The 25,036-nt window shown below is 41.4% G+C and overlaps 2 protein-coding genes across 5 annotated transcripts in view; both read right to left on the reverse strand.

Moving 5' to 3' along the window:
- si:dkey-19e4.5 (UBA_like_SF and PTH2 domain-containing protein) overlaps positions 1–1,403 on the reverse strand; it is a 4,958-nt gene extending 3,555 nt beyond the window's left edge. Inside the window, exon 1 of the mRNA XM_024270176.2 lies at positions 1,117–1,403. The gene's annotated coding sequence lies outside the window, so the exon portion shown is untranslated. The remainder of the gene's footprint in view (positions 1–1,116) is intronic.
- Positions 1,404–2,341: 938 nt separating this feature from the next.
- plxnb1b (plexin b1b) overlaps positions 2,342–25,036 on the reverse strand; it is a 63,484-nt gene continuing 40,789 nt past the window's right edge. For 3 of the 4 annotated variants that reach the window (XM_024270169.2, XM_024270168.2, XM_024270170.2), the window contains 35 exons: positions 24,111–24,293; positions 19,088–19,216; positions 18,792–18,892; positions 17,240–17,372; positions 17,012–17,168; positions 15,978–16,086; positions 15,644–15,752; positions 14,143–14,724; positions 13,491–13,625; positions 13,299–13,421; positions 11,938–12,031; positions 11,700–11,863; positions 11,391–11,542; positions 11,185–11,290; positions 10,434–10,570; positions 10,184–10,360; positions 9,920–10,109; positions 9,613–9,855; positions 8,724–8,903; positions 8,492–8,640; positions 8,247–8,347; positions 7,826–8,043; positions 7,562–7,740; positions 7,424–7,490; positions 7,201–7,347; positions 6,954–7,119; positions 5,646–5,749; positions 5,475–5,559; positions 5,228–5,394; positions 4,676–4,836; positions 4,460–4,607; positions 4,306–4,370; positions 4,147–4,222; positions 3,999–4,073; positions 2,342–3,505 (listed from right to left, as the gene is read on the reverse strand). In XM_024270169.2, coding sequence (XP_024125937.1) covers positions 3,401–3,505; positions 3,999–4,073; positions 4,147–4,222; positions 4,306–4,370; positions 4,460–4,607; positions 4,676–4,836; positions 5,228–5,394; positions 5,475–5,559; positions 5,646–5,749; positions 6,954–7,119; positions 7,201–7,347; positions 7,424–7,490; positions 7,562–7,740; positions 7,826–8,043; positions 8,247–8,347; positions 8,492–8,640; positions 8,724–8,903; positions 9,613–9,855; positions 9,920–10,109; positions 10,184–10,360; positions 10,434–10,570; positions 11,185–11,290; positions 11,391–11,542; positions 11,700–11,863; positions 11,938–12,031; positions 13,299–13,421; positions 13,491–13,625; positions 14,143–14,724; positions 15,644–15,752; positions 15,978–16,086; positions 17,012–17,168; positions 17,240–17,372; positions 18,792–18,892; positions 19,088–19,216; positions 24,111–24,293 — 5,217 coding nt within the window. In that variant the 3' untranslated portion in view covers positions 2,342–3,400. The remainder of the gene's footprint in view (positions 3,506–3,998; positions 4,074–4,146; positions 4,223–4,305; positions 4,371–4,459; positions 4,608–4,675; positions 4,837–5,227; positions 5,395–5,474; positions 5,560–5,645; positions 5,750–6,953; positions 7,120–7,200; positions 7,348–7,423; positions 7,491–7,561; positions 7,741–7,825; positions 8,044–8,246; positions 8,348–8,491; positions 8,641–8,723; positions 8,904–9,612; positions 9,856–9,919; positions 10,110–10,183; positions 10,361–10,433; positions 10,571–11,184; positions 11,291–11,390; positions 11,543–11,699; positions 11,864–11,937; positions 12,032–13,298; positions 13,422–13,490; positions 13,626–14,142; positions 14,725–15,643; positions 15,753–15,977; positions 16,087–17,011; positions 17,169–17,239; positions 17,373–18,791; positions 18,893–19,087; positions 19,217–24,110; positions 24,294–25,036) is intronic. The other variant, XM_024270171.2, reaches the window with a different exon arrangement.

The raw sequence follows: 25,036 nt of genomic DNA on the forward strand, positions 1-25,036 counted from the left end.
AAATATGGATTTTTTTTTAAAAAAACAAAACAATTAAAAATTGAGCCAAAAAAGAAAGAAAGAAAAGATTTTGCTGCCAAAGTGAATAAGAGAATCTAAATTTACCAAAGTGACCCTGGTGTGTTTAAAAAGCCTAAGAGTCACCTCACCCAGATGATGTGTAGAATACTGAATTGTAACTTGATCAAACATCAGCGTTGAACTCCAGCCAATGCCCTGCTTGTTTTGCAGCTAAGTCTTTTCTGGTATCACCTTTTTAGCAGAACACACCTAACCCAGTTGATCAGCAGCTTGTAAGGACAAGGATATCTGAAAAACCAGCCCCCAACACACCTGGATGACGTCACCAGTTCTAACCTCAAGATTACATCCATAGAAATTCACAACAAACTCTGTTTTACAATCTTTGCAAAACCTGAGGAGAGGTTAAATGAAAGCCATAAGCAGATAAAAAATGAAAAAAATGTAAAGACCTCAAGCCCAACACAGAACAATTGAATGATTCAAATTCAGAATTGAAGGTGTTCATTACACTCTGAGCTCCTACAGAGCAGTTTTTGAAGAACTGACTTCTTTAAACATTCAATTGCAATTTTCATAATGAGAAAATTATAGAATAACGACGATTAATAGTTTAAACTGCAAACATAATAACGAATAGCTGTACCATTTCCTACGGGAATGGAAAACAATGAGTTTAAACGACCCGAATAACCAGATGATCTCATTCTGAATGTTTCTCAGATTTCACGGGAATAAAATATTAAAACCGGGTGCAAAATCTTTATGTTTTACATGTTTCAGTCAGACAAAGGGGTCATTACATCGCAAAATGCCGTTAATGAAGTTATTGTGAGGTTAATGATGAATAAAGTTCGATTTAAAAAAAAGGAGCTAAAGCTAATAAATCCACGACGACATTAGCACGAATAAAATAGTTTTATTGCTTTAATGAAATGTGTTAATTGATTTTACAACAAAATACTATCAGTTTATTTGACTTACTATTTCCTAGATTATCTTAAAGAATATTTTTATATTATTTTCTGAATTATTTTCAAACGAGCGGCTAATATTAGCATAAGCAGACATAGCCGCGCGGAGGCCTAACCTCACCTGAACGTTTTGTGGTTCCGGACGGTGATGAAAACCGAACTTTCCTCTGCAGTTCCGCTAAAGTCCAACTCCCACGCAGGGCGAGATAATTTAGGCCAAAACCTAAAGAAGTTAGCGTGGTGTCTTTCTGCGTGCTCGCCCGCTGTGCTGCGGTCAAGTGGGCCAGGCCTCCTTTGAAGAAGAGAAGCGACAGTCAAGCCAACCGCCCCTCGCTAGCTTCCACGCGCGCTCAAATCTTACACGCGCGTTTTATCCAAACACTACGGTCAGAGCAGTAGGCAAACGCCCTTCTTCCCACTCTGTTTCAGATGTTTCTTGTATTTTTTATGTTGTTCCAATTTTTTATTTTATATGTCTAAAATAAAATATTATCAACAAAACAGCCAAATTTAATGGCAAAGGCAAAAAAGGCTATACATAAATATATGAATTAAGAACAGTTGTTTTTTTTTTTTTTAAATAAAAGCTCATTTAGTTCAATAAATTAGATTATTGATTAAAAAATAAATAAAATCTGCACCCAAAGATGAAGAACCATATAGAATTGAGAAAGAAGATTTGTGGTAAAATTTAAAAGATAAGACAAATTTCTGTTAAATATGATTGAACAATCATGTTTTTAAAAGATTGTTCTAGGGTCAATGGGATTTTAAACGTTGATCTAGAAGATTTTTCATTGTTTTAAGTAGCTTCTTTCATTTAAACTGCAGATGGAGAAGCAGGTATACATGTGGAATAGAATAAAACTTATTTGATCCCACAAAGGGAAATTACCTGTTACCATAGCTCTATTAAAAAGAAGTCTAATAGCAGACAGGAAGAAAGACCTACAAAAGTCCCTGAAGTGAGCAGGGACATTATCAGAATTGTAGGTATATCTAGAAACTCAGGAAGAACCAGCACAGAAATAACCACATAAGCACTGCTGTCAGGAACTGCAGCTGGACTTCGAGGAAAGTCAAGAAAAGAAAAACTTGCTGGACTGATCCCAGGAAAGAATGAAATCTACAAGAAACATTTGTTTCTGTTATGTGTCATTGGTGCACAGAGACAAAAACTGATCCAGCTTGAGGACGAAACACAGAGAGAGAAACTGATTAATGCTTTCCACTGCAGTCTGGAGGGAAGTAAACAAACCCCCCAGAGAAACATCAGTCCAGGAGTTATTCGTAGTTCCATCCACTCACACCAATGTTTATTTTTAACTCAGAAAAATGCAACTTGGTATTTTAAGAATATTTTATTACATCTGTGAAAATCTGCATCTGTCTTCAACAGGTTAAATCCCTACAGTTACATTTAAAATCAGTCTGTACAGCAATATTAACACGTAATAAGGAACATCTTTAAAACTGCTCCTGCAGAGCCTGCTCTACATCAGACGTTAGTGTCTTTCAGACGGTTCGGAGGACAAACTTTCACTTGGAGCCGTTAGTTTGCGTTTAGTAACAGGTGGAGGACGAGGACACAGCAGCACAAACAGGAGGGGCGGCTCTGGGGTTCGGTTGGAGGAGCCTTCATCAATGAAACATTCGATCCTGTAGGGAGCTGCAGCAACGGCTTACAGCAGTTACAGACGTCTCACTGGTTCCTCACAGCTGAGGCGTCAGAGGTTCCCCAGCTCACATGAAGCTGATCGCATTTGAATCCGTCTCCATCCAACTCGATGGTGAACCAGAAAGTGGGCGGGGCTGATTCAGCCATTGAAGAGATTTAATGTGGCAGTTCAAATCTTCTCAACATGGAAGCATCTCAAACAAGTTGGAATGATCAGAACTTCCTTAAAAGAAACAGATAAACAATAAATATGAAGGTTTGGACCATCAGTCGGAAGCGGTGAGGTGGGGGGAACATGGTTGTGTTAGGTAGGAGGGTGCAGCGTGGCGGGCTGAGGTAGAGCGGCTGACACCTCCTGATGGCTGCATGCCAGGACTGAAGCCTGCTTTTTAGAGCCGCAACTAAAACCTTCAGTTTTGTGAAACAATGTGCGTCACAAACTATTCCAGCAGTACTCGGTACCGGAACCAGAACCATTCACAGAATCACAACAGCAAACCCATTTTCTGCAGCAGCAACATTCCTGAAGAGCTCCTGAGGAAGAGCACAAAGTCCATGTTCACGTGACAGCAGGGCCTGAAGGGGAGTTTTCACAACCGCTTCGTCCTGGTACGAGTCTGCCGGTCTGGATCTGCAGGCGCCTCAGACGGTTTAGGAGGAGCAGCTGAGCAGCTCCTTCAGTGTCCTCCTCCCCAGCTTTAAGTAGTCCTAGTCCAGTGTCCCCTCTTTACAAGTCAGTGACTTTGTTCTCCACAGCGGCGGCGATCTGCTGCAGTCGTAAACCGAGCTGCATCTTCTGGGCTATGGGGTCCTCCTCCAGCGCGGTTATGATCTGGAAGATCAGACAAACACGATCACTGACAGGTTTACCGGCTCAGAGACACAGCAACTGGCAGAGGATCAATAACAGAACGGTTCAGAATGAGTCAGATTGTCAGTTCAGCCCGTCTCCTTTACAGATTCACTGATCTCAGATCTGCTCCAATGTCCTCATTCAAGAGCTAAAACATTCAAAGTAAAAACATGAATTCTTCATTCTTTCATTTTCCTCAAACATTTTTTGTCCTAAAAAGGCCTGAAATCATATTTAGATGTTGTAAATTCTTACAGAGTTTCTTTGAGATTTCTAACTCCTCCAAACTCTGAGATGTTGAAGTTTGTTTTAGGTGTGTTTGTGGTGATCATATTAAAGCAGAGCTTTTCTGCAGAAATGTTAATATTATCAAACGCTGATGATTGTGTTGGAATGAAATGATCCTCCAACTTTGTTCCACCAGGGGGAGCTCTTCCAGATCATTTCATCGTGATGTATCACCAGCACAAACCTGGTCGTAGTACTTGTTGATGTACTTGTAAAGCTCATGGAGTGCCACCAGGTAGTTGAGACCTCCAGAGAAGTTCTGAAAAACAAACAGCACTCAAGTGAGACGTTGCTCAGACTCAGACTTCAGGTGGATTGACGGCGGCACTCACCCGGGACAGCTCAGCCAGGGCAGAGTTCATCTCCTGATCGCTGGCAGAGATGGTCTGCCTGATGTCAGCGTAGAACCTGCAACCAGAATGACCATTATCAACTGGTGTTTATGGATTTGTGACATATGTTTGGTCTGGAGGAGAATGAGCGTCACTAACCTTTCCACCATCTGTTTATAGCGGGGGATGTCTCTGGCGTACAGCAGCTTGTTGATAGGAGAATCCTGTTTTCCAGAGATGATAAAAATGAGATCAAATCAGTTACAGCTTATCCAGAAGAAGCTGCACCGTCTCATGACACAGTGACACTGACCCGCCCTAGCTTGTGCTCTGCGATGGTGCACGAGTCCATGAAGGTCTGAGCGATGACCGACAGCACGGCGTCAACGTGGTCCGACGCCTGGACATCAAAGATAAACTGAGGGTTCTTGATGATGTTTATCCAGAAGCGCAGGGGGAGGCTGTAAAAACAGGGAGAACCTAAACATCACGCAGTCTCAAATAAGGAGTTCACCTGGACACTTGGTACCTGTTGGTCTTCCAGATGTGGATAGTCTCAGGGTCTGTGATGCCGTGTTGTCCCGCCTGGTCATCCAGCAGATCAAAAAAGTATTTAACAGCCAGCGGGACGGGGCGGCTGGTGCTGAGGATCACCATGAACAGATCATCGACGAACTTCTGCAGCGTTCCCTGAGAAACAAAGAGGAGGACGAATTAGTCTTCTCGTTATAGAAGATATCCTCAACAACAACTTTAAGTGATGATATGAGAAATACATCAGAGTAGCAACAACTAGGAAACTTCTAAACAGCTTTCGTTGGACATTTTTAATTCCTCAGTCCAAACTGCTCTGATGCTAATGTTGCCTTTATTTGACAACTTGGGCCAGGATCCAGTTCAAGTGCTGGGGGGTAGAACTTGTCGCCTCACTTTTAAGTCAGAGTGATGAAACTCCTTTGGAGTTGGAGCTCAGTTTTAGTTCACAGCAAAACACAGAAACCTGCTGTAACCCTATACTCAGTCATGAATCTGCACACTCGTGTCTGAGCGGACGGCTGCTGCGGCTTGTGTTTGTACGTACCTTCATGGACAGCAGGCGGGTGAGGTAGATCTCCGGTATGGCCTTGGCCCTCTCCCGCTCCCTCAAGCTGCCTCGCCGGTGTTTGGGCAGCTCTGGCTCCTCGCTGGCCTTCACCAAGTGCCAGAGCCGTACGCCGCCTTCATCTGCGTCCTCGAGCATCGGAGTCTCTGAACAAACAAGATGTCCATGTGATTCACTGAGTAGTTTATCCGTTTCATCTTTAAGTGCCTCCGAGTACGGAGCTTACTCTCTCCAGCTATGTAGTCGTGGTTGTCATGGTGAAGATTCTTGGTGTGGCGAGGGACCAGAGCGACTGTTGCTCCATCTGGGACCTGATGAGCATCAAAATAAAGATCCATGTTCAAACAGCTCTGATGTCTAAGTTCTTCTTGTCCTCCTGAAGCATCTCTAGTCTCACCTTGTAATGCTGCAGAGTGTTGAGGCGTTTCCAGCTCCCCTGAATCACAGACGTCAAGTCCTCGTCTGACAGGATGAGATGACCCGCAACGCCCGACCTCCACTCTGAAAACACCAACCACACATCCCAGATCAACATCGACAATTAGGAAAGTATGAGCTCCACAATCAACAGTTGTAGTACCAATATACAATCTTAACCCTTTACCACCAGAGAAAACACTTAAATAACACACACTCTTTGACATGAGGAGGCTTCTCATATCAGCTTTGGGCCTTTATTCTAAACATTACAAATATAAAGTGTTGCAAAACAGCACAAAGACACTTTTCTCTACAACAGAATTTGTATGTTTATGCCGACTGCATAATACTTCACTACAGTTGAGTAAGTATTGCTATCACCGCAAGGCTGCTTTGCTCTACTTAAGAATTCATTAGAATTTTGTTAAATACAGTAACGGTTGAAGAGTTACGGTAATCCAAAGAATGTAAACATAGATGTTAAAGCTCCAGAGTTAAAGGGTTAATGACTGTGCTGTGCAGCAGTTTAGAGAGCAGAAAATTTATTTTTTTTAAATAAGTTGCTTCAAAACTTATTTGACCTCTATACCAGGCATTTACTCCTTCAAACAAAAACATCAAATCAATTTGTTTGCAGATGATACAGTTTTTTACACTCTAAAATTAGACCAAATTGCAGCAAATTCGAAATTTCGTCTAGGAAAAGTGTGAAGAAAGTGTTTTCGTTTTCATTTCAAAGATTATTCATGTGGTTTTTAGTGATTGTGTGGATTTAAAGATATCTTGTGATCCTGATTCTGTGCTGGCTCCTGAAGATGTTCCATACGGAGTGTGTCAAGTGTTTGTTGATCATTTTAAATATGTATTTTTGTTTATTTATGCACAGCCAGATCAGATTTTAATTTATTTTTAGACTTTGATTTTTGTCTTTGACCCCCCCAAAAAACTTTAACTAATATTTTCCTTTATGTTTTTGTGTGTAGCTTAATGTAGCCATAATAATAATGCCAAAAATAAAAACATACAAAATTGTCAAAGCGGAAAAGATATGATTTAGATGCAAAACATAACTTCTAAATAAAAAAAACAATTTAAATTAATTTATTAAACTGAATTAACCACTGGAAATGAGAGTCTTAGGACAGAATGGTGTCCTGTAGGTTTTTAACTCCATCTGCAGGTGGCGCGTGGTAGTGAACAAACACAAAAAAATTCACAGATTCCTGTGTAAAGCATTATTAAGTTCTGGCACATGTGATGCGACTGTGAGTGTGTGGTTCCTCACCCAGGTCCAGAGAGTCCACATGGGGCCGATGGGAGAAGGAGGTGCCCTTGTAGACCTGCTCCAGGAGCTTCTCTTTCACCTGTGTGATGGTGTCACAGTCCAGCACCTTAGAGGGCACCGGCTGGCTCTCGTTCACGCCTCCACCCTGAACCAGCACGTTCAGAGTCTGTAGAGAAAGCAGAGGGTTGAAGAGCGTCATCTGATGCTCATGGTGAGGAGACACTCTGCAGATCGTGTCTCTCCTCACCAGCGTCTTGTACTCCACATCCTCCCTCAGCAGGCGGTTATCATTCAGGGTATATTTGGCCTTTCCAGTCACTGCATCCACCGGACCTTTGTCTACCTGGTGCTTTATGGCTCTGAACAGCATGTACAGACCCTCCCCCGCAGAGTCCTGCAGCACAAAATCTCTGAAATAAGCATCAACGTAGAAGATGACTGAGACGCAAAGGAAAATGAGCCCGACTGACCCGGAGGAACGTGTAGAGGCAGATGGACATCCAGTTGGTCAGGAGCTTCTCCACTACGGTCTCGGTTCTGCAGAGAAGAACACTCCTGAATCAGAGCACTAATCTGAGGTGACGCACAGTCTCATCTTCAGGTACTACCTTCGTAGCATCAGTTTGGGGTTCTTGGCCACATACTGCTCCACCAGGTCATTCAGGAGGGTTTTCAGGATGTCGGTGAAGTACTCCAGTTTTTCATGGAGAGCCACCGTCAGCAGCGAGGCCACATAGGCCCGGTCTCTGGGAGAGAAGGTGCGCTGGCTCTCCAGAGTGTGAATGAACTGAGGAGAAAAAGATGGCGGGTCATTCCCTCCTGAAACCACTCAGCCTGTCCACGGCGTGACGTCTCCTCAGCGTGATGACAACCTTAGTGAGGAAGAGTTTACTGTTGAGGAGGTTGGACAGCTGCACCAGGCCCTGCTCCACTGTCTGCCGCCGGCTCTCCTGAATGTCCAGGTCTCGCCTCAGCGGAGACTCCCGGTGGCCAGGAAAGAAGATGCGCTCTGCATACATTTTGTAGTCGAGGAAAGGGATTCCTGAGCCCACGAGGTCGCTGGACATGTCCATCATCTCCGTCATCAAGTCTGGCAAAGAGAGGAATGAGCAAGAGAGGATTCTTTTATCAGATGACATCAGAAATGTGATGGGAGGTTCTTGAATGCACATCTCCGCCATCTACAGTTGCAGTGCATCCTGGGAAAGCCTCATTCCAGTGCTTTAACTTTGCTTCAGCATTCCTCCTTTTCTTCCTTGGTCTTTTCCATGAGTCAAACAAGCTGGTTCTTACCTGTGAACTCCTTCTTGCAGCGGTCCCTCACACTTGTCTCCAGGTTCTCCAGCTGGATCTGGACCTTCTTGTAGTCCCTCAGAGCCTGCTTACTCTTCCTTCTACAAAACCAGAATAAATCCAAAGTCAGATGGCAGGCTATTGCTTCCACTGAAAAGCTGATTCTGTTCCTGAAGATGTTTGTCAGAGGTGATTTATTTTTATTCTAAAAATCTCGTCCGTGACAGAGAACAGCAAACACTGACCTATAGATGAGCACAATGATGAGGACAATGAGGGCAACAATAGAAGCTCCAACTCCAACTCCAATCTGAGCCTCCAGAGGAAAAGTGGCCTGGCTGAGAGTGTCGTACTGAACTTTGCCAAGAGAGAAGTTCTTGTTTCCCATTCGGACCTGAAACACCCAACCTAAGTTAAGCTCTTGAAAACTGACGTTGTTTGTCTGTAACCATAAAAGGAATAAAAGGATGGACTCACCGTGAATTCAGGAAGATGGTCTAACACCTCGCACTTCTTGCAGTTGGGCCCCGATCCGAGCTGCTGGGGCGGCGGCTCACAGTACAGGTGATTTTTGGTCAGGGTCTTCACAGTACACACGACATCCCCAATCAGAACCACCACCTCCTCTTTGCTGATGGCCAGGTCCAGGTTGTCGCCCTGAGAAGATCAAAACCGACTTCAGCAGGACGTCACCTTCATGGCTGGTTTGTAACATCAAAGTTCAGAGGCATCATGAGGTTTGAAAATGAAAGGATACCTGACACTGATACACACACAAGCCTCAATTGCACCATCTGCTGGACATTTAAAGACACTGCAGGTACAATTCTCTCGCAGTTTTCTTTAAATTAATGCCAAGAAATTATTTATTTTAGAACAGAAAAAAAATCTTCAAAAAAGGTGAAAAGGGTTTAAAGTTTATACATTTTCTTAGTAAATTTTATTTTTTGTATAAAAATAATAGAAGTGTTGATTAAAAAAAAACTGACAGTAACTAATGGTGCCATAATCAACAGAAAATTGTTGGTATCAGCAAATGTAACAACAGGAAGAGGGCTCAAGTCAAAGCCAGAATGTTTTGGTGATATTGTTTTGGCGGTCTCCGCCCACTGCAGAACACAAACATAAAACTCAGTCTTACCAGGAAAACTTGTCTTGTTTTTTGTTCAAATTCATTTATTTACACTCGATACAGACACACAATTCCCAAACAGGAAACACTTAACTGACTGAATGATATGACTTTTCAAAAATTCATTGTAAATACAGAAATATATTGTATTTACAAAAAGTAAACAATTAGCCAAAAAGACAGGTGAACCTGCAGCATCTTCCTCTTACTCCCTGCCAGGACCATCTGACTTACCTCCAGCTGGATGAAGCTGCCTGGGTTGTAGCGGTATGCTTTTAGGGGGTTCTGCTGGTTCAGCGGCTGTAGAACCGGGCTGGAATGGTAGCTGAAGGGCTGCGGGCTCAGAGTGTTGAAGTCGAAGCGCAGATTGTCCAGCAAAAACTCCACCCTAAACTTTGAATCCAGTATGGACTCGTCCACGGCGGGGGAGTAGCAGAACATGAGCGATGAGGAGTTCACCTTGCAGCGCTCTGTGAACTGGAGAAGAAGAGAAATTAAAAGTCTCATCGTCATCATATGTTCCACAGCAACCAGAACTCACTTGTTTATCGGGACAAAGTGGGTCACCCTGACACGCTGGGTCAGGAGATGAGCTGGCCAGCCTCCTGGCTCTCCTCCTGCTCCCCCTCTTCTTCCTCTGGCTGATGGACTTCTGGGAGTAGGTGACCACCATGTGCGGCTCCTGAACCACATCCAGGTTCTGGCCGTGAATGGTTATTAGTCGACCTCCACTAAAAAGAAGCGCAGATGGAGACATGAAGATTCCCGGAAACCCAGATGAAGCTGAGAAGATAAAGACTCTCACTCGATGAAGCTCTTGGCTGGAGTTGCGCGTGTGACGTTGGGGTTGGGGGTGTAGCGGTAGGAGGAGGAGTGTAGGTGGCGCTGGTGGCTTCCATAGTGAAGAGTGACCCGATGTTCTCCAGTGGTGTTGCTGCTGCCTGTTCTGCAGACGACGCTGGAGCTCTGGATCTCCGAGATACTGAGAAGACACAGGAACAGAATCAGGAACCATCAGATCAGCGTGAAGGTGACACTCATGTTCCCCATCTCACATTTCGCACGGGACCCCTCCCACAGTTATGGTAAGGTCAGATGGGAGCCCTGTTCGTAGGTTCCGGCCTGTGATGGTCAAAGATATTCCTCCTGCTTTAGGGCCCCTCTCAGGTGTCACCCCCATCACAGACGGGTCCTGCAATGAAAAAAATGAATTGATCAAGTATTAAGTATTAGAGAAAATGAGACTTCACAAACATGTTGTATAATATTTATTGTACAAAAAAATATTAAAAAATCTTTGTACCCCAATCTGATTTAAATCATTTTTTTTCAAACGGACCCTTTTTCATATTAGAAAACTAAAACAGGATGGTTCAAGAGGTATTCAATAAACATTCATGATGTCAATATAACCCTAAGATCTTTGTTGGGGATATGTAAAACTGCCCCTACAGGCAAGAGTTGACATTAATACTCCTTGCTCTAGGCCAGGTTTAGACTTGATCACACAAACTGTTTAGAAAAATTGCAATCTCATAACAAATAAGATAGTTGTCAGAAAATGCTTGGCTAAAACTTGTGTTTTTGGTATTTTTTACATGCTCTTGTGACATTTTTCTGATGACGGAGGACACATATAAAGAAGATTAAGCTTAAATATGAACTATTATTATAAACTATTGCCGTTTTGTAGAAACTATCCTAGAAAATGACTTTTTTAGGGGGAAAAATTCATAATCCTAAGTAATAGACCCGTAGGAATGCATTGATAAACAGATCAACAGATGTCCATTGATCCTGACAAACCTGGTAGCTGAAGGTCTGTGAGGACTGGCTGCGCTCTCCTCCGGTCACCCACACCGACACATATCCCACTTTCTCTCCTTGACTGGGTTTGGTTCTGCACACGATCCTACAGAATGGACAGATGCCTGTGAGATTTCTGTTCATGCCAACTGTGAACTTCTAATTCTTAATATTTAGGTAAACCTCTGAAACTAGAAGCTGCGTACCTGGAAGAGACCTCATACAGTTCTGGAATGACGGTGCAGGGTTCCCCCGCCACCAACACAGAGTCCAGGACGTCTGTGGGCTTCTGGCCCAGGTTGGAGCCTGAGATGGTCACCAGGGTTCCTCCCTCCAGCAGGCCTGACAGCGGCTCGATCTGAAGGGCAGACATGAGTAGGTTTGCACAAAATGAAAAACCAAACGTTCAACCTAGTTTTCAATTATGTCAGCATTTTCTCAAGAAAATAGAACTGACCCTAGTTAGGAATTAGTTTATTTCTAACAAACAAAAAGAATTGAAGCTCAGGACTCACCAAGTGGATGACGGGGGCGGGACATGTCTCTGCAGCTGCACTGCATGACTTTGAATACATGCAGCCAGGCTGAGCCCCCCCACACCACACGCAGCTGTACTTTGGATCAGCCGTGCGACAGCGACTGCAGTCTGATCGGCCCACGGAGCAGCTGTACAGAGTTACTGAGGACAGGAAAAAAAACCTTTTAACACTCCAGGAAAAAACCTGTCACGAGGTCCAGAACTGAGCAGCTCACCATACAAGTCCGGAGAGCTGTCCACGTGAAAAGTGTTCCTCCTCTTCACATACACCATGGCTCTGTACTCCTCCACCGGAGCGGAGTACGCGAACTGCAGCACAAAATGAAAGTAATTTTGATTCAGACATTACTGCTAAAGGAAAAAATACTTCCTAGATTAAACCTGATTATCAGTGATGGACACTTGCACTGAAAAATCCTAACAGGATTTATTCCAATGGCAGATTCCCACTGCAGATTTCCACTTAATCTAATCCAACATCTTAACTTTCAATCAGATTAGATTAAAAACTGTTATCTCCTGCAGACTTGGAGTTGGTTTAGAAAATCTGACCTTTAGAGTGAGGAATAATTTTATTAAACTATAAAATTTAACTTAAGCCACACTAGAGTATTTTGGGATCATACTGAGTTTCCTGCAGGAGAATTTCTCCTCTGATCATCTTTCTAACATCTCTTTGTAATAATTACTCAAAAACAATTTAGTAAAACTGTGATTACAAATTCAGAGTTGCTGTTTTTTGGCATCATTGTAGTTTGTCAACTGTGTCATTACATTTGCAAATGATACAACAATAAACATCATGGTGGAGGAAGAGACATCTAGCAGAGGAGAGGTTCAAAACCTGTCACTAAAAAAGCCAGAGAACATAATGACTCATGATCTCCTATCTCTATCGAGTCAGGCGAAGAGAATCAGGAGCTCTAAGCTTCTGTGGATACTTTCACACAAACAGAAAACACATCGCCTGATGCCGTCCTCTCAAGAAAACCTGCCACCTGAATTATCCTCTGCCTCCAAATCCCACTGCCCCCACCAATTACAATCCTTTTTGTGGGTAGATGGTGTCTCATACATGTATTACTTTACCTTTTAGGTACATGTCACGTTTTACAGATTTTTTTTGGTTCAATTTTGCATGCTTCTTTTCTCAAAGCAAAGTGTTTCGTAGCCTAATTGGCTGTTAATCTTGTCATTTAACCTCCTCTGTGCCATGTCTCCTGCACAGATACGTGCAGCTCTCCAACATTATTTTTAACTGTGAGTAGATCTTAGTTTTCATTCTATAACACTAGATATTTTTCTACGAAGGTTTAAGTTTGAGAGTTTAAATTAGAGGGAAAGTGCGGAAATGTTCATGTCTGTCTGATAAAAGTGTATAAAGTGTGTGGTGAGCGGTTTTACATCTTTAAACATCTGTAATCCTTCTTTGTGGATTTCACCTACTGCGCCTGGTAAAAAGGAGCACTGTATTCTCAAAAGGAAAAGTGTAAGTGGAACCTCTTATAAAATCCAGTTTATCTGGTTTTAATCACCCCAATGGATAGAACCAGAACAACATGGAAGCTCCTCAGACCTGGTGCTGCTGACAGGTGATGAAGAAGCTGGAGGGATTCACGTAGTCGGTCTCAACAAAGGCGTCGACGACCACCGTCTGACCCTCGATGATCAGCACACACTCGTACTCCAGCATTGTGTCCTGAAAACACGAAAACACAAACATCTCTCATGTCTGAAGACAGACAGGTGCATGGATTAAGGGCTTTACCTGATAGAGATGCAGATTGCGCGCCAGTAAGGTGATCTTCTTCTCCACACGGACGGGCAGCAGAGACGAGCCCTGGACCTTTTCAACGCACGGACACGCTGAGGAGCCCCAGCTGATGAAAGAGCCTTCATCACCCTGCGGAACAGCACAGAAATCATCGTCTTCATCATCTTACTAAACCTTAAGAGTCAAACAGCTTCATCCTATTCTCAATACTTTATCACACTTAAAATATTTGCCACTCCCAAAGACTTAGAGGATTCAGTGTAATAAAAACAGCGTTTTCACACCCCTGCGTTTAGTCCCACCAGTTCTCTTCAGCTTGTTGTTAATTCAGAAACATTATAAACTAAAATAGTATCTGACGAAATGCGATCTCACTTTGAGGGATGAAGAGGGTGTTTCAATGACAGATGAGCACAAAAAAAGAGGAAAGAATCAGAGTCGAAAACAGAACAGCTTCTGAAAGGAAACATTGGAAGAGGAGCAGAAATGAAGCAAAAATGTTGTTTAAAGTGTTATCCTTTAGGCAGACATGGTTTCCTGCAGGGGGCGGGACTTCCTGTTAGCTCAACAGGGAAATGCTGTTGAATGGAGTCCAGTGACGCAAGGGTTGCAGAAGAACGACAGGAGGAGGTGGGGTTTAACTCACCGGGAGGAAGGCATCATCTGGGTCGTTCTGGTAGTCAAATTCCAGTTCTGGTTCTAAGTCCATTGGCTGAGGGTAGGGGGGCAGTCCAGGGTCCACCTCCCCGTCACCGGACAGTACAGTGGGGGCTAAAAGCGTATCATTTTCTGCTAGCCCTGTGGGCTCAGGAGTTGAGGGGGTCAGGGGGGCCTCTTCCACAGAGCGGGTTGTCATTTGGGGGCTGGTGGAGGTGACCACCGGCATTGTGGTGGGGTCAACATCTCCATCAATGGTCCGAGTCACCTCTGCCGTTACCATGACAACGTTGGGAGGGTCAGTAGGGCTGCTCTGAGTGACGACTACGAGCTCATCAGCCACAACAACACTGCCCCCTGTGATGACAGAGGGTGATGCAGCTGTGACAGGTAGAGGTGGGATGGAGGGCCTGGGGGGCAGAGGGGTGGGCAGCGTGGTTAGCTCAGGGATGAAGGCTGTGGTGGACGTTGGGGGCGTTGTTGCTGTGGTGACGGGGGCTGATGTTTTCACTGTGGTTGTTATGACTTTAGTCTGTTTGGCTGTGGGTGGAGGGGAGGTGGGGAGTTTGAACTGATGGAAACATAAAGGTGGAGGGGATGGGGGGCAGGGGAGAGGAAACAAAAAAATAATGAAAACAAAGAAAAAGTGAATTAAAATTATAAATCAACCTTAAATAAAATGTATTTTTGGACAAAAAAAATCATGACAAATCATAAAAATATGGAGTTACACTAAAAACGGATGTTAAATAAAATAGACGAGGGTCGAAACCATCCTGATAATTCCTAACGGGTCTTTACCAACACTTCTCTGGACTTTGTAAGGAAGTTCTTCTTCACACTTTGGCTGCCTTCTCACAGAACTTCTCCCTGACCACTTTAACAGGATTTCATTTATCAACTTTGTTTTCCTGCTCGCTAGATTCAAGCCAGTGGGGGGAGACTAAAATGGCTCTGAAAATCCTCTAAATCTGCTCCTAAATTTTCTTGTTTCATCTCACTGCAAGCCTGATGACTGATTATTAAACAAAAAAGATGGATGAATTAAATGATGAGCTTGACTCAAAAAATCTAACTGTTAAATATGATTTCACTGCAAAGACTATAAATCTCACTAATTATATTAGCCTTTTTTCAGTCAAAATCACTAGATTTGAGGAAAAACGGCTTAACATGTAATCTTTAGGGAACGTTTTAAAGAAAATTCAATTCAAACAGTGTTGTCAATCAAGTGTATAATTTAAATTAATTCAAATTTAGACAAATGTATCAAGGTTTCCGGTTTTTGCAGCATTATGTGGTAAAAACAACAAACGGGTAGGGTTTTTGCCAAAGCTGCATTTGCCCAGTTTGACTCACAGGAGGTATTTATGAGGAATATCTCTGCTGTAATCCTCGTCTCTAGAGCTCAGTAACATGTATGCATTGAACAAACGTGGCGTTGTAAGGAGAGGTTCTTTTCAAAGGTCTCCAGTGAGTCTGGGACTTACGTGTTGGTTGTAGATGATCACGCCCTCCCCACAGACAGACTTGTGTGTGCACGAGTGCTGGTGAACGCACCAGTTGCAGCCCCATTTGCTCAAAACACATCTGTGACAACTGAACACACACAAACAAGCACGTCAGAGATGGAAACTCTTCAAGAGCCAGTAAATCTGAAAATAGGAGGTGGATAATAAAGGAAAAAACATTTTCACAAAACAGCTTTTCTGTTTGTTTTCTGAAAAACTCTCATTTAGCTTCTTTTGATTCGCTGGATACACCTGATCCAGATGATCAGCAGCTGGTAGGACTAGGATAAAGTGTTAAAAACCAGGAACTCACGGTTGGCTTCCTGACAGCTGCTTCACAGCTGTGCAGTCAAAGAAGGTGAAGTCTTTTGCTGCAACGACAACGTTCCCGAACCGCAGAGACAAGGTAACGACGACAAAATCTACAGAAGAAGCAGAAGAGAGGGAAGGTGTCATAATACATCCTTTGGGCGGCTGCAAGCAGAACTTATACAACCTAACTGAACCAGGACATTGATCATAACAGCTTCCACAAAATAAATATGCCAAACTTCACATTTCCAGTGGAAATATTGTGCAATCACTTTACACCATCTCCCTCAACAATTTTCAAATGAATGAAGCTTAAGAAGTAACTTAAAAATTTCAGCAACTTCCAGATTTGAAGTCAAATAAATCCTTGTCTTCACTGCATCCCCTCATTCAGAGTTTAAGGTCCCTAGACACCTAAATTTTGATTTTCAGTTTCATTTCAAAACCTATTTTTCCTGCAAAAGAATTTGGGGAATATTTAACGGTGATGAATTGGCACTTTAGTAAAACAAATAGGCCTGGGAAGGAAACCTAGTTTTTAGCATAATGATATAAAATGTCAAAATGTTTTTCATACAGTCCTGTTCCAATAATTCTACTAATTGAGTCCTTATAAATCTGAACTATTGAGATAAATATAATGAGTCACATTCTACAATAAGTCCTTCATACTTGTGTTTTTCCCTTTTTCTGCATTTTGGAATAACAGTTTTAAAAAGAGTAAAGTTGTGGAAGAACAATGAAAGCTTTTTAAACATGGACATGCAACAGCAGGTTCAAAAGGAGTCACTCAGCTGATCCAAGAAATTCTATCACTAAATAGCAGCAAAAGCTTAGTAAGCATTTGCAAACATATGTGGAGTCACAAAACATCTGACATTCTCTTTTTGCTTCAGTTTTATATCTCAATAAAGTTCATAGATCATAGAATAACTTATCAGGTGAAACAGATTCAAGGGCAGAATGAACTCAAAGTGAAACAAAATAGTTAGAGTTCATAAACTCAATGGTTCCTGTTGGGCTTAGTGGACTCACCTTGTCGGGGGGGCACTGCAGGAATCCTGCTGCTGTCAGGAGAGCGGCAGCTGATCCCATTGTCTGTGATGATGGCAGGACTTTGGACGTCCTGAAAGAAGCAGGAGTACGACTCCCCCTTTTCCAGCACAGGGAGTCCAGGGACAGACAGGAGGACCTGAGGACCAAAACGTGCTCCATGATCCTAACGTGGCTCCTTGTCATTGTGCAGAAACAGAGAGGACTTACCGGCTTGCTCTCCTCCCTGCTGACGTTGGATGGGTTTAACTCACTGATGTACAGACAGTGCTGCTCCATGTCGAAGCTCCACAGCCACTGACCCTGCTGATCCCCTCGACTGCACTGAGACTGGAGCGTACACCTGCAGCAAGGAAAACAGACAAAACCCTGAAGGATGGATGCATCTGGAGGATGATGGGATGCATAAAGGAAATAGATCTTGAATTTTAGGCTTTATTGGTCAAGTCTCTTTTTTTGTAAGGTTAAATATTTAGAACACAGTCTTCACAGACAAAGTGTGAGCTTGCAGGGTTTCTCATCATGACTTCCCAATAGTTACACTTTCCCACACTCAGAAATGGGTTTTTCTTAATCAAGCCTGTCTCTTCTGGAGGTGGTTTTTAACCTATGTGGTAGAATGACGGAATAGTTTCACCTTAGAGTGTTCAAAATTAACTAGTATTCGTCACTATTTGTGTTTCTGTGCATGAGAAGAGTGGCAGGTCAAACAACACAACCAAAACTCTTCAGTTGTTTTATGGTTTGATTAGTCAAACGATCTGATCAGCGTGGAAGGAACATCATCTAAAAAGATTCATGTAGGAAAAAGGAAGAAGCAGTACAGTTAGCTTTATATTCAAATCAGTTGAAAAGGTTAATATGAGGAGGATTGATTAGCTTAAAAATAGCGTGATTATGGCTTCATCAAGATAAAAATGAGGCTCGTTTGTTAATGTTGGATCATTTCACATAAAGGAGTTAGTTTAAGATTTTTAAAAACTTAAAGACCAACTCCAATAAAGAAAACAGAGTTTAGTAGTGGCATTTTTTTTTCATGATGGAGGATATTTTTTAAAAATGTTCAACTTATAATTGCATTTCAGAGTATTTATTTATTATAATCATGTAAATCAGGAGAAGAGGAAAAAAATCTGTTTGAAAAAGATTTTATTTGCTACCTAAAAAATACGCTGGGCAGAATTGCGTCTTGGTTATCCTCGTCATCTGAGGGGGCATCTGACTCAAAACTATACTGATGGATAACTCCAATATTGGTCTCCAGTATTGTTGCACCGCTAATGTTAGGTTAGGCTTCATGCTAGTGTGAGAGTATGAACAAATGATCGGAAGTAGAGTTCTTCTAGAGACAGTTCTGCCCACAACTCAGAGCTGAATTTCTAAGAACTCCTGCCGCTCTGCAGAATCTATGTCCTAGAAAATGAAACGTTTTTCGATTTTGGGTAAAAACTGCTCAATCGTAATTAAAAAAAACACTGGAAATACTTACAATAGATCAAAAGACGATCAGAGTGGGACTTTTAATGCACTGTTTGATCCAAATTCTTCAGAGTTGAGTTTAAACATTTATAAATAATTTGCAGCAAATGTGGATTTGAGGTTTTGTTGAATTTTTGGTAAAGTTTCAATGCTAACTTGTAAACTTCAACATTTGCAGTGAAACTTAAAACCAGATGTATTTAATTTTCTGTTTTATTTTAAATGAGAAGCTCTGCTCTGGTGAGTATCTGTCAGTGTCTTTGGTGGAGTTGCTTTGCTTCACCTCGCCTCCAGGACACACCAGCCGCAGTACGGGTCGTGTGCTTGCAGGCAGGAATTACAGTCTGGGTTCTGCTGGCACTCGGCCACCGGCCTCTTCTGCAACTGGAAGCAGGACAAAGCCTCGTGTTCAGTCATGCAAACCGTCCTCACTAAGCCCCTCAAATCTGATTACAAACAATAGATGGCCCACATTCCCCAGAGCAACAATGCAAATGAAAATATGAAAGTCAAAATAATCCTTCTGCCTTCACGGAACAAACACTATGATGATCTTTTCATTTGGAAGTGGTGTGGTACCATGCCGCGCGTCATGATGAAGAGATGCTCTTCACTCTGGTCCAGGATCAGGTCTGAACTGATGGCGGTGTTCTTCTGCACAGACGTGACAGAGTACTCCTCCACCTCACCGTTGGGCCCAAGGAACACCTGAGGAGAGAAGCACCACATCGTCACATATGAGATCACATGGAAAAACATTTGTGCTCTTCTCTTTGAGTAAATACTTTAAATGTGTTGAGAAGATCTAAACCACTTGATAACAACAAGAACGAAGAAACTTTCTTTACTCTCGGTGTTGCTTAATCACGTTTGAGAAAAAAAGTCTTAAAGATATGATTTGAAAAACTGCACACAGATTAAATATTCTGAATCCCCCCCGACTGTTATTGAAATACAGGAGTCCAAGAATTAAAAAAGTTCTACTGACTGGCCTAAATCTAATCAGAAGATTACTAGAACAGATCTGAATGTAGCTTCTGTGGTGAACTGCAGGTGAACTCTGGATGGTTCTGGTTTTACCCACAAATCTCAGCAGCTCCAGGACCAACAAGTCGATAAAACTCGTCATCACTGCAGTTAATATTTTGTGAGGAGACATGTCAGAGTAGCAATGCGTCTGGATTTTTTGAAATACCAAGAAATAAAAACCGGAAAATCCAGTTTGAGCCTCTGAAAAAAGCAAATCCAGACATGAATATTTGGGAAATCCAGGTGGAAAGACTAAGAGCTGTTTGCAGACGTGCTCAGCTGCAGCAGCTGCTTCACGTCGGCCTTCAAAAGCTTTGATGTTCTTCCTGTCAAACATCTCTATGAGCACCAACAGGAAGCTGTGGAGTGCTCCGAGGATTTTGATCTCATGTAAGTAGAAACTGCATCCACAGTCAGGGAGGGAACGGTTTTCAGCCAGCAGAACCTCAAAAAACTTCCTCATTTAAAACCACATCCACCACACAGCTTCCAGTTTCCACCAGCAGGTGGAGTGAATGCAGCGTTTATGAACATTCAACAATAAAAAACATAATTACTGTTTGTACTCTTCAGCTAAATGCTTCCATGGAGATGTTTGAAGCAAACTTCTGTCACACAGGAAAGGAGAGGCTGAAGAAAAATCTTTTTTTAATGAGAGGGGCGTGAAGATCTTTGCTGCGTCACAGTTCATGTCCAGCTGCTGCTGACAGGACGGATCGAGGAAATAACAAAGCCGGTTGTTTTGACTCGTGTAGTTTGGTGCTACCACGTCCTGGCCTTCACAGAGAAGTGAGAGTGATGCAAACACACTGATGAAGGGGATCATCCAGGTACAGATCCAGGAACACAGTTTTTACTCCTGCATCCTTTACGTGTCTTTCAGCATCAACACTAAAGATCTCTTTAGAGCTCTTAAAAAGTTCTAAAACATGGTTTGAACTTCACACATAACAGACTATAAAATAATTTGCAATATTGTTTTAAAAAATTCTTCTTTAAAACCCCATTTTTGATTTTTTGTTGGATGAGTTTCCTTAAAATCTTCAATAAGCTACAAAAAAAACTTTTAGCACATTCAGTTTCTTTAAACTATTTTGATCAGGCTGTAAAAATTTGTTAAAAAAAGGATATGTTCAAATATAAACTTTAAAAGTCCATTAGGAAGCCTTAATGGCTTTTAAGAATTACTGTATGATAGGAAAACAGTCAAAAACATTGTGGATCACAGTCACAGCAGGATGATCAAACATAAATGAATGTGATCTTTACTTTACAGCATTTGTGTCACTCCGTGATTTCTATTGAATCTGGGATGCAGCAATCCACACAGCGGTCAAATGAAACATCCTGCTCAGAGTGAAACTGCAGATCAACAAAGTGGCTTCGTGAGAGTGAGGAAATCCATCATAGATCTTCTGCACACCCTTCGGCTCAAGCATCCAACTTCACAGGAGCTGCTGTCGCTCTGACCAAAAACAAAGCTGATGACAGGAAGCTGGTTAAAGTTTTGAAGTTCTATGAACTTAAATGAAAATAAAAGAAAGTGTGTAGTTCTGTTCTAAAAGCACAAAGACTTAAATCCATGAAGAAAAAGCCAGAAAATGTTTAAGAAGAAGAACAAAGTTACTCTGGATTATTCAAGAGCAGAGGTCCATAACACAAGACTCCAAAGTCATACAGAGACTCTCATCTCTCCATTGTGGCTCTACAGCTTTAAAGAAAAATGTTTAAGATGCAAATGAAAAATTAGATTTGTAGTTTTGCTTAATTTTGTTTGAGTTACTGTTTGGATGTTGAAAGATTACAGAGCAAAATAATGGGAAAAGCAAAGATTTATTCGACTATCAGAGTGGTTTGTTATTAGAATACGCTTACAGCCCACATTTGTTTTATCTGGTTCTAAAACAATGTTGTCATTGTTGATATTTGATAAAAGGAGAAAAAGGATGAAGGCACACCAAAAGTCATATAGATAGGAAATGTAGTATTTGACTTCCAGTACATTTGAAAGTGTATTTTATTGTGAAATGAACTTGACTCTTACCTTAAAAGTTAAAGATGTTAACAATAGATAATAGCAAAATTAAATTATTGCAATTTTTTAAAAACAACCTGTTATAAATGAATAGCTCAATGAATGCAAAAAGAGCATATTTTTCTAAACGGTGAAGCAGAACTTTGTGGCTCTCATTGGGTTTTGATCTGTAAGAAACTGAACCAAATGACTGTTTTAGTGTTAAAGGCTGCAGACTCCTGTTGTGGAAGAGATGGAGAACCTCATTAAATAACACCTGGTTCACTCTAGAAAAGTCTGTGCTTCTAGAAAATGTTAGAAATGCTCGTTGATAACAATGTGGAAATATTTCAAAGCTGAGTTTATAGTTTTTAAGATGCTCTATTACTGTATAATTGAATCCCAGCTGTCTTCTTTGTCAATTTTGATGGTAATCCTTGTGTCCACATTCCAGAAATCTGCTTCCTTCATTGATTGGTCACTCCTATACATTGTTTATTCCAGATGAGAGTGCACCCCAGCTATAATCTGATCTACTTTCCAGCATGGAACCCTAGTACAGCTCCTGTATCCTGCAGAGGACTAAGCACGATAAGAAGATAGATATTCAGGATGTTGGCCAAACTTTCAAAGTTTTTAATGTTTTACTAGCATGAAGTGATAAAAGCGCATGTATAAATGCAGTCAAAATAAAAACATGGTCAAAAGATAAATATGGGAAAAACCCTAGGGAAAACAGAGGACAGCAGTTAAGTTTTTTTAAGGAAGAAAGCACCACCGTCTGTTTATTCTGGATCACAGTGAACGGCCACTGTAGAACTTTGATACATACGTTTTCATCCATTTTATTCTTGCTGTTTGAATTAAAAGGAAAAAAGTCAAAGTCAACGTAGAAAATGTAACTTGTATATTTAAATACATTTTGGCATTTCTCTGAACTTTTGCATGAAAATATTAGAATGTAAATAAAACAAATGTAAAGAAGGAATTTTTTTTTATTTTAATCGATCCTTTTCTTACTTTGTTTTAGAGTGAAAATTACACACTTTAAAAGTGAGTGTGAAAATAGAAGAAATTAAAAATAATTTTGAATGATTTTAAGTTAATTCAGGAAAACAAACAAAATTCGAGGACAGTCGTCTGGCTCTCAAAGCCATCAGCAGCTCTATTTCTACAAACAGATCAATAAACCAACAAATTGATGGTTTCTGAATTATTTACCCTTCAGTAATTTAAAGTGCACACCTAGCTGCTGTGATCAAAGCTTCTGCTGAGCGTTCACATCAGCCGTGACATCAGTGTGAATGCGTCTCTGAGACCCATACTGATGCACAGCTCTGAGTGACGTAACTGCACGCCAACATGTTACTGTACTTCATTGTGCTGCAAAATGACACAAAGATGCGACTGTGTGCACGGGACCTCAGCATGAGTGAACTCCTGACATCAGCAGAACTTCTGCCAGCCCGTCACTTGATGAGCTCCACCTTAACCTCAGAGTACAACTGCTACACAAGGGCACACCACATACACATGAATAACACAATTTTCCTCATTCTCCTCCTAATGATTCCTGAGAGATAAACCATTCAGAGAAATATGACAAAAGTTGAAGGGCTAGTAAAAATAACTATATGGAAAACTGATGTGAAAAACTCGAAAAAAATGTCAAAATGCAAACACACATTTCCTAAAGTTTAAAACTAAACTAAAAATGTATAATTCAGTGTAATTATTTTAAAGAATATGGCAAATCTGAAAACTAAAAAAAGATTTAAATAAAACCAAACAATGTTAGAAATAATACATGCCACAGTTTTAATTAAATGCTAAAAAAGTAAAATACATCTTTAATACTTAATTGTTTTAAGAAAGCAAAAAAGAGCTTAAAAAAGCTGGATATTACTTTACTAAAGTATAATAAATGTTGAAGAATGTTTATGTTCATTGAGTTTATTTAATCCCAGTAAATAGACTCAACGTGCCGATTATTTAAGTAAAGCTTAGCTAAATGAATGAAAACTGTAAAAATATAAAATAAATAATTGAACTGAATAATAGAATAAGACCAGAGTCTAATGATATGGTTAAAGTTTGACTATTAACAAAGTCTCTAGAAGTAGTTTGATCTCACAGGACACATTTTTTTTTTTTAACGGAAACTCTATGGGAATGTACAAAAACACTCGACAGCATCACTAGGGATACGTGCACTAGAATGTTTTAGTTTTCTAGTTTTCAATAAATGAATTTTGAGTCGTGATGTTAACTTTGAAACAAGAATTTCATATATCCTTCATTGATGTGAAGTTACGGACAGAGATGTTCTCACTCTCAAAAACAGAATTTTTACCCAAACCATACATGGGTGTACATTTTCCAAAGTTGTTTATCAAAATGCACATTTTTGATAAATAACTTAAGAACTGTCCAGTTAGGTTATGTGGAGTGACCTTGAGTTTAAAAACATAAATGCAGCAAGAGCCCTCCGCTCTGCTAATCATTCTTCATCTTAAATAACTTGACCCTGCAAACCCAGGATCTCTGTCAGACTGGTACCTTGTGCAAATTCCCTTTGGAGTCTCCCAGGAAGGCGATGGTGTGCCCCGGCCTCACACTCACTGCCACAGCAGTGAGTTGGGCGGACGGGCTGTCCAGTATGGTCTCCACCTCAACAGCTACCCGACTGGCCATGGGGCTGGGGGTGTGGTCCGAACCGCAGGGGTACGCCTCCAGGGTGTTCTGAAGAACGAGAGGAGACTGAAGTTCTCATACGGGAAGCTTGATGGCATGAAGAAAAACATCACCAGACTTTACTGTGAGGAGCAGAAGTCTATCAGTGAAATACCGCTGAGGTCCAGAGACTTTTAGAGCTTGACCACACAAACCCATGCATGCCCCCAAAACAATCTCTTCTCTGAGAGAAACTCACCAGCACTGGAACACACCCATGGACTCGTAAGAATTCTAGATTATGGAAACTGTGACTCTGCCCCGCACAAAATGCAGACCAAAATAACAGAAACGAGGCTCAAGGTGGAAGCTCACACCAAGTTTCTGCTGCAGAATTAAAAAACCCAAAAAATGACTTTAACATTAAAAGTTAACAACTATTTCAATCACTTAGCTGAAACCCCTAAAGTTTCAGTTAGGAGAAACTTATGGGTTTTTTTTCCCCACACTCACACAATTTTTGTAATTGTACCCATTTTAATGTGACAAGTTTTCCCTCAACTTTCTCCTTAAAATCCCACCTCAACTATATTTTTTCTATTGTAAAATTGCTTTTAATTACAAAAAAGCAGTTTATGCCAAAATCAAAAATCCTGTGTCATGTTTAAGAGACATATTTTCTCCAGAGAAGCAGGAGCATATCCGAAATTTGCCTCAGAGTTATGGGCGGGACTGATGGCATGAAAGAGCCTGTCTAAATTCCCATCAGCCCATTATTTACACTGTCATGCTAGCTTATAACACCTCACAAA

Source organism: Oryzias melastigma, linkage group LG5, assembly GCF_002922805.2.
Source record: "Oryzias melastigma strain HK-1 linkage group LG5, ASM292280v2, whole genome shotgun sequence".
In the NCBI taxonomy this organism is placed as follows: domain Eukaryota; kingdom Metazoa; phylum Chordata; class Actinopteri; order Beloniformes; family Adrianichthyidae; genus Oryzias; species Oryzias melastigma.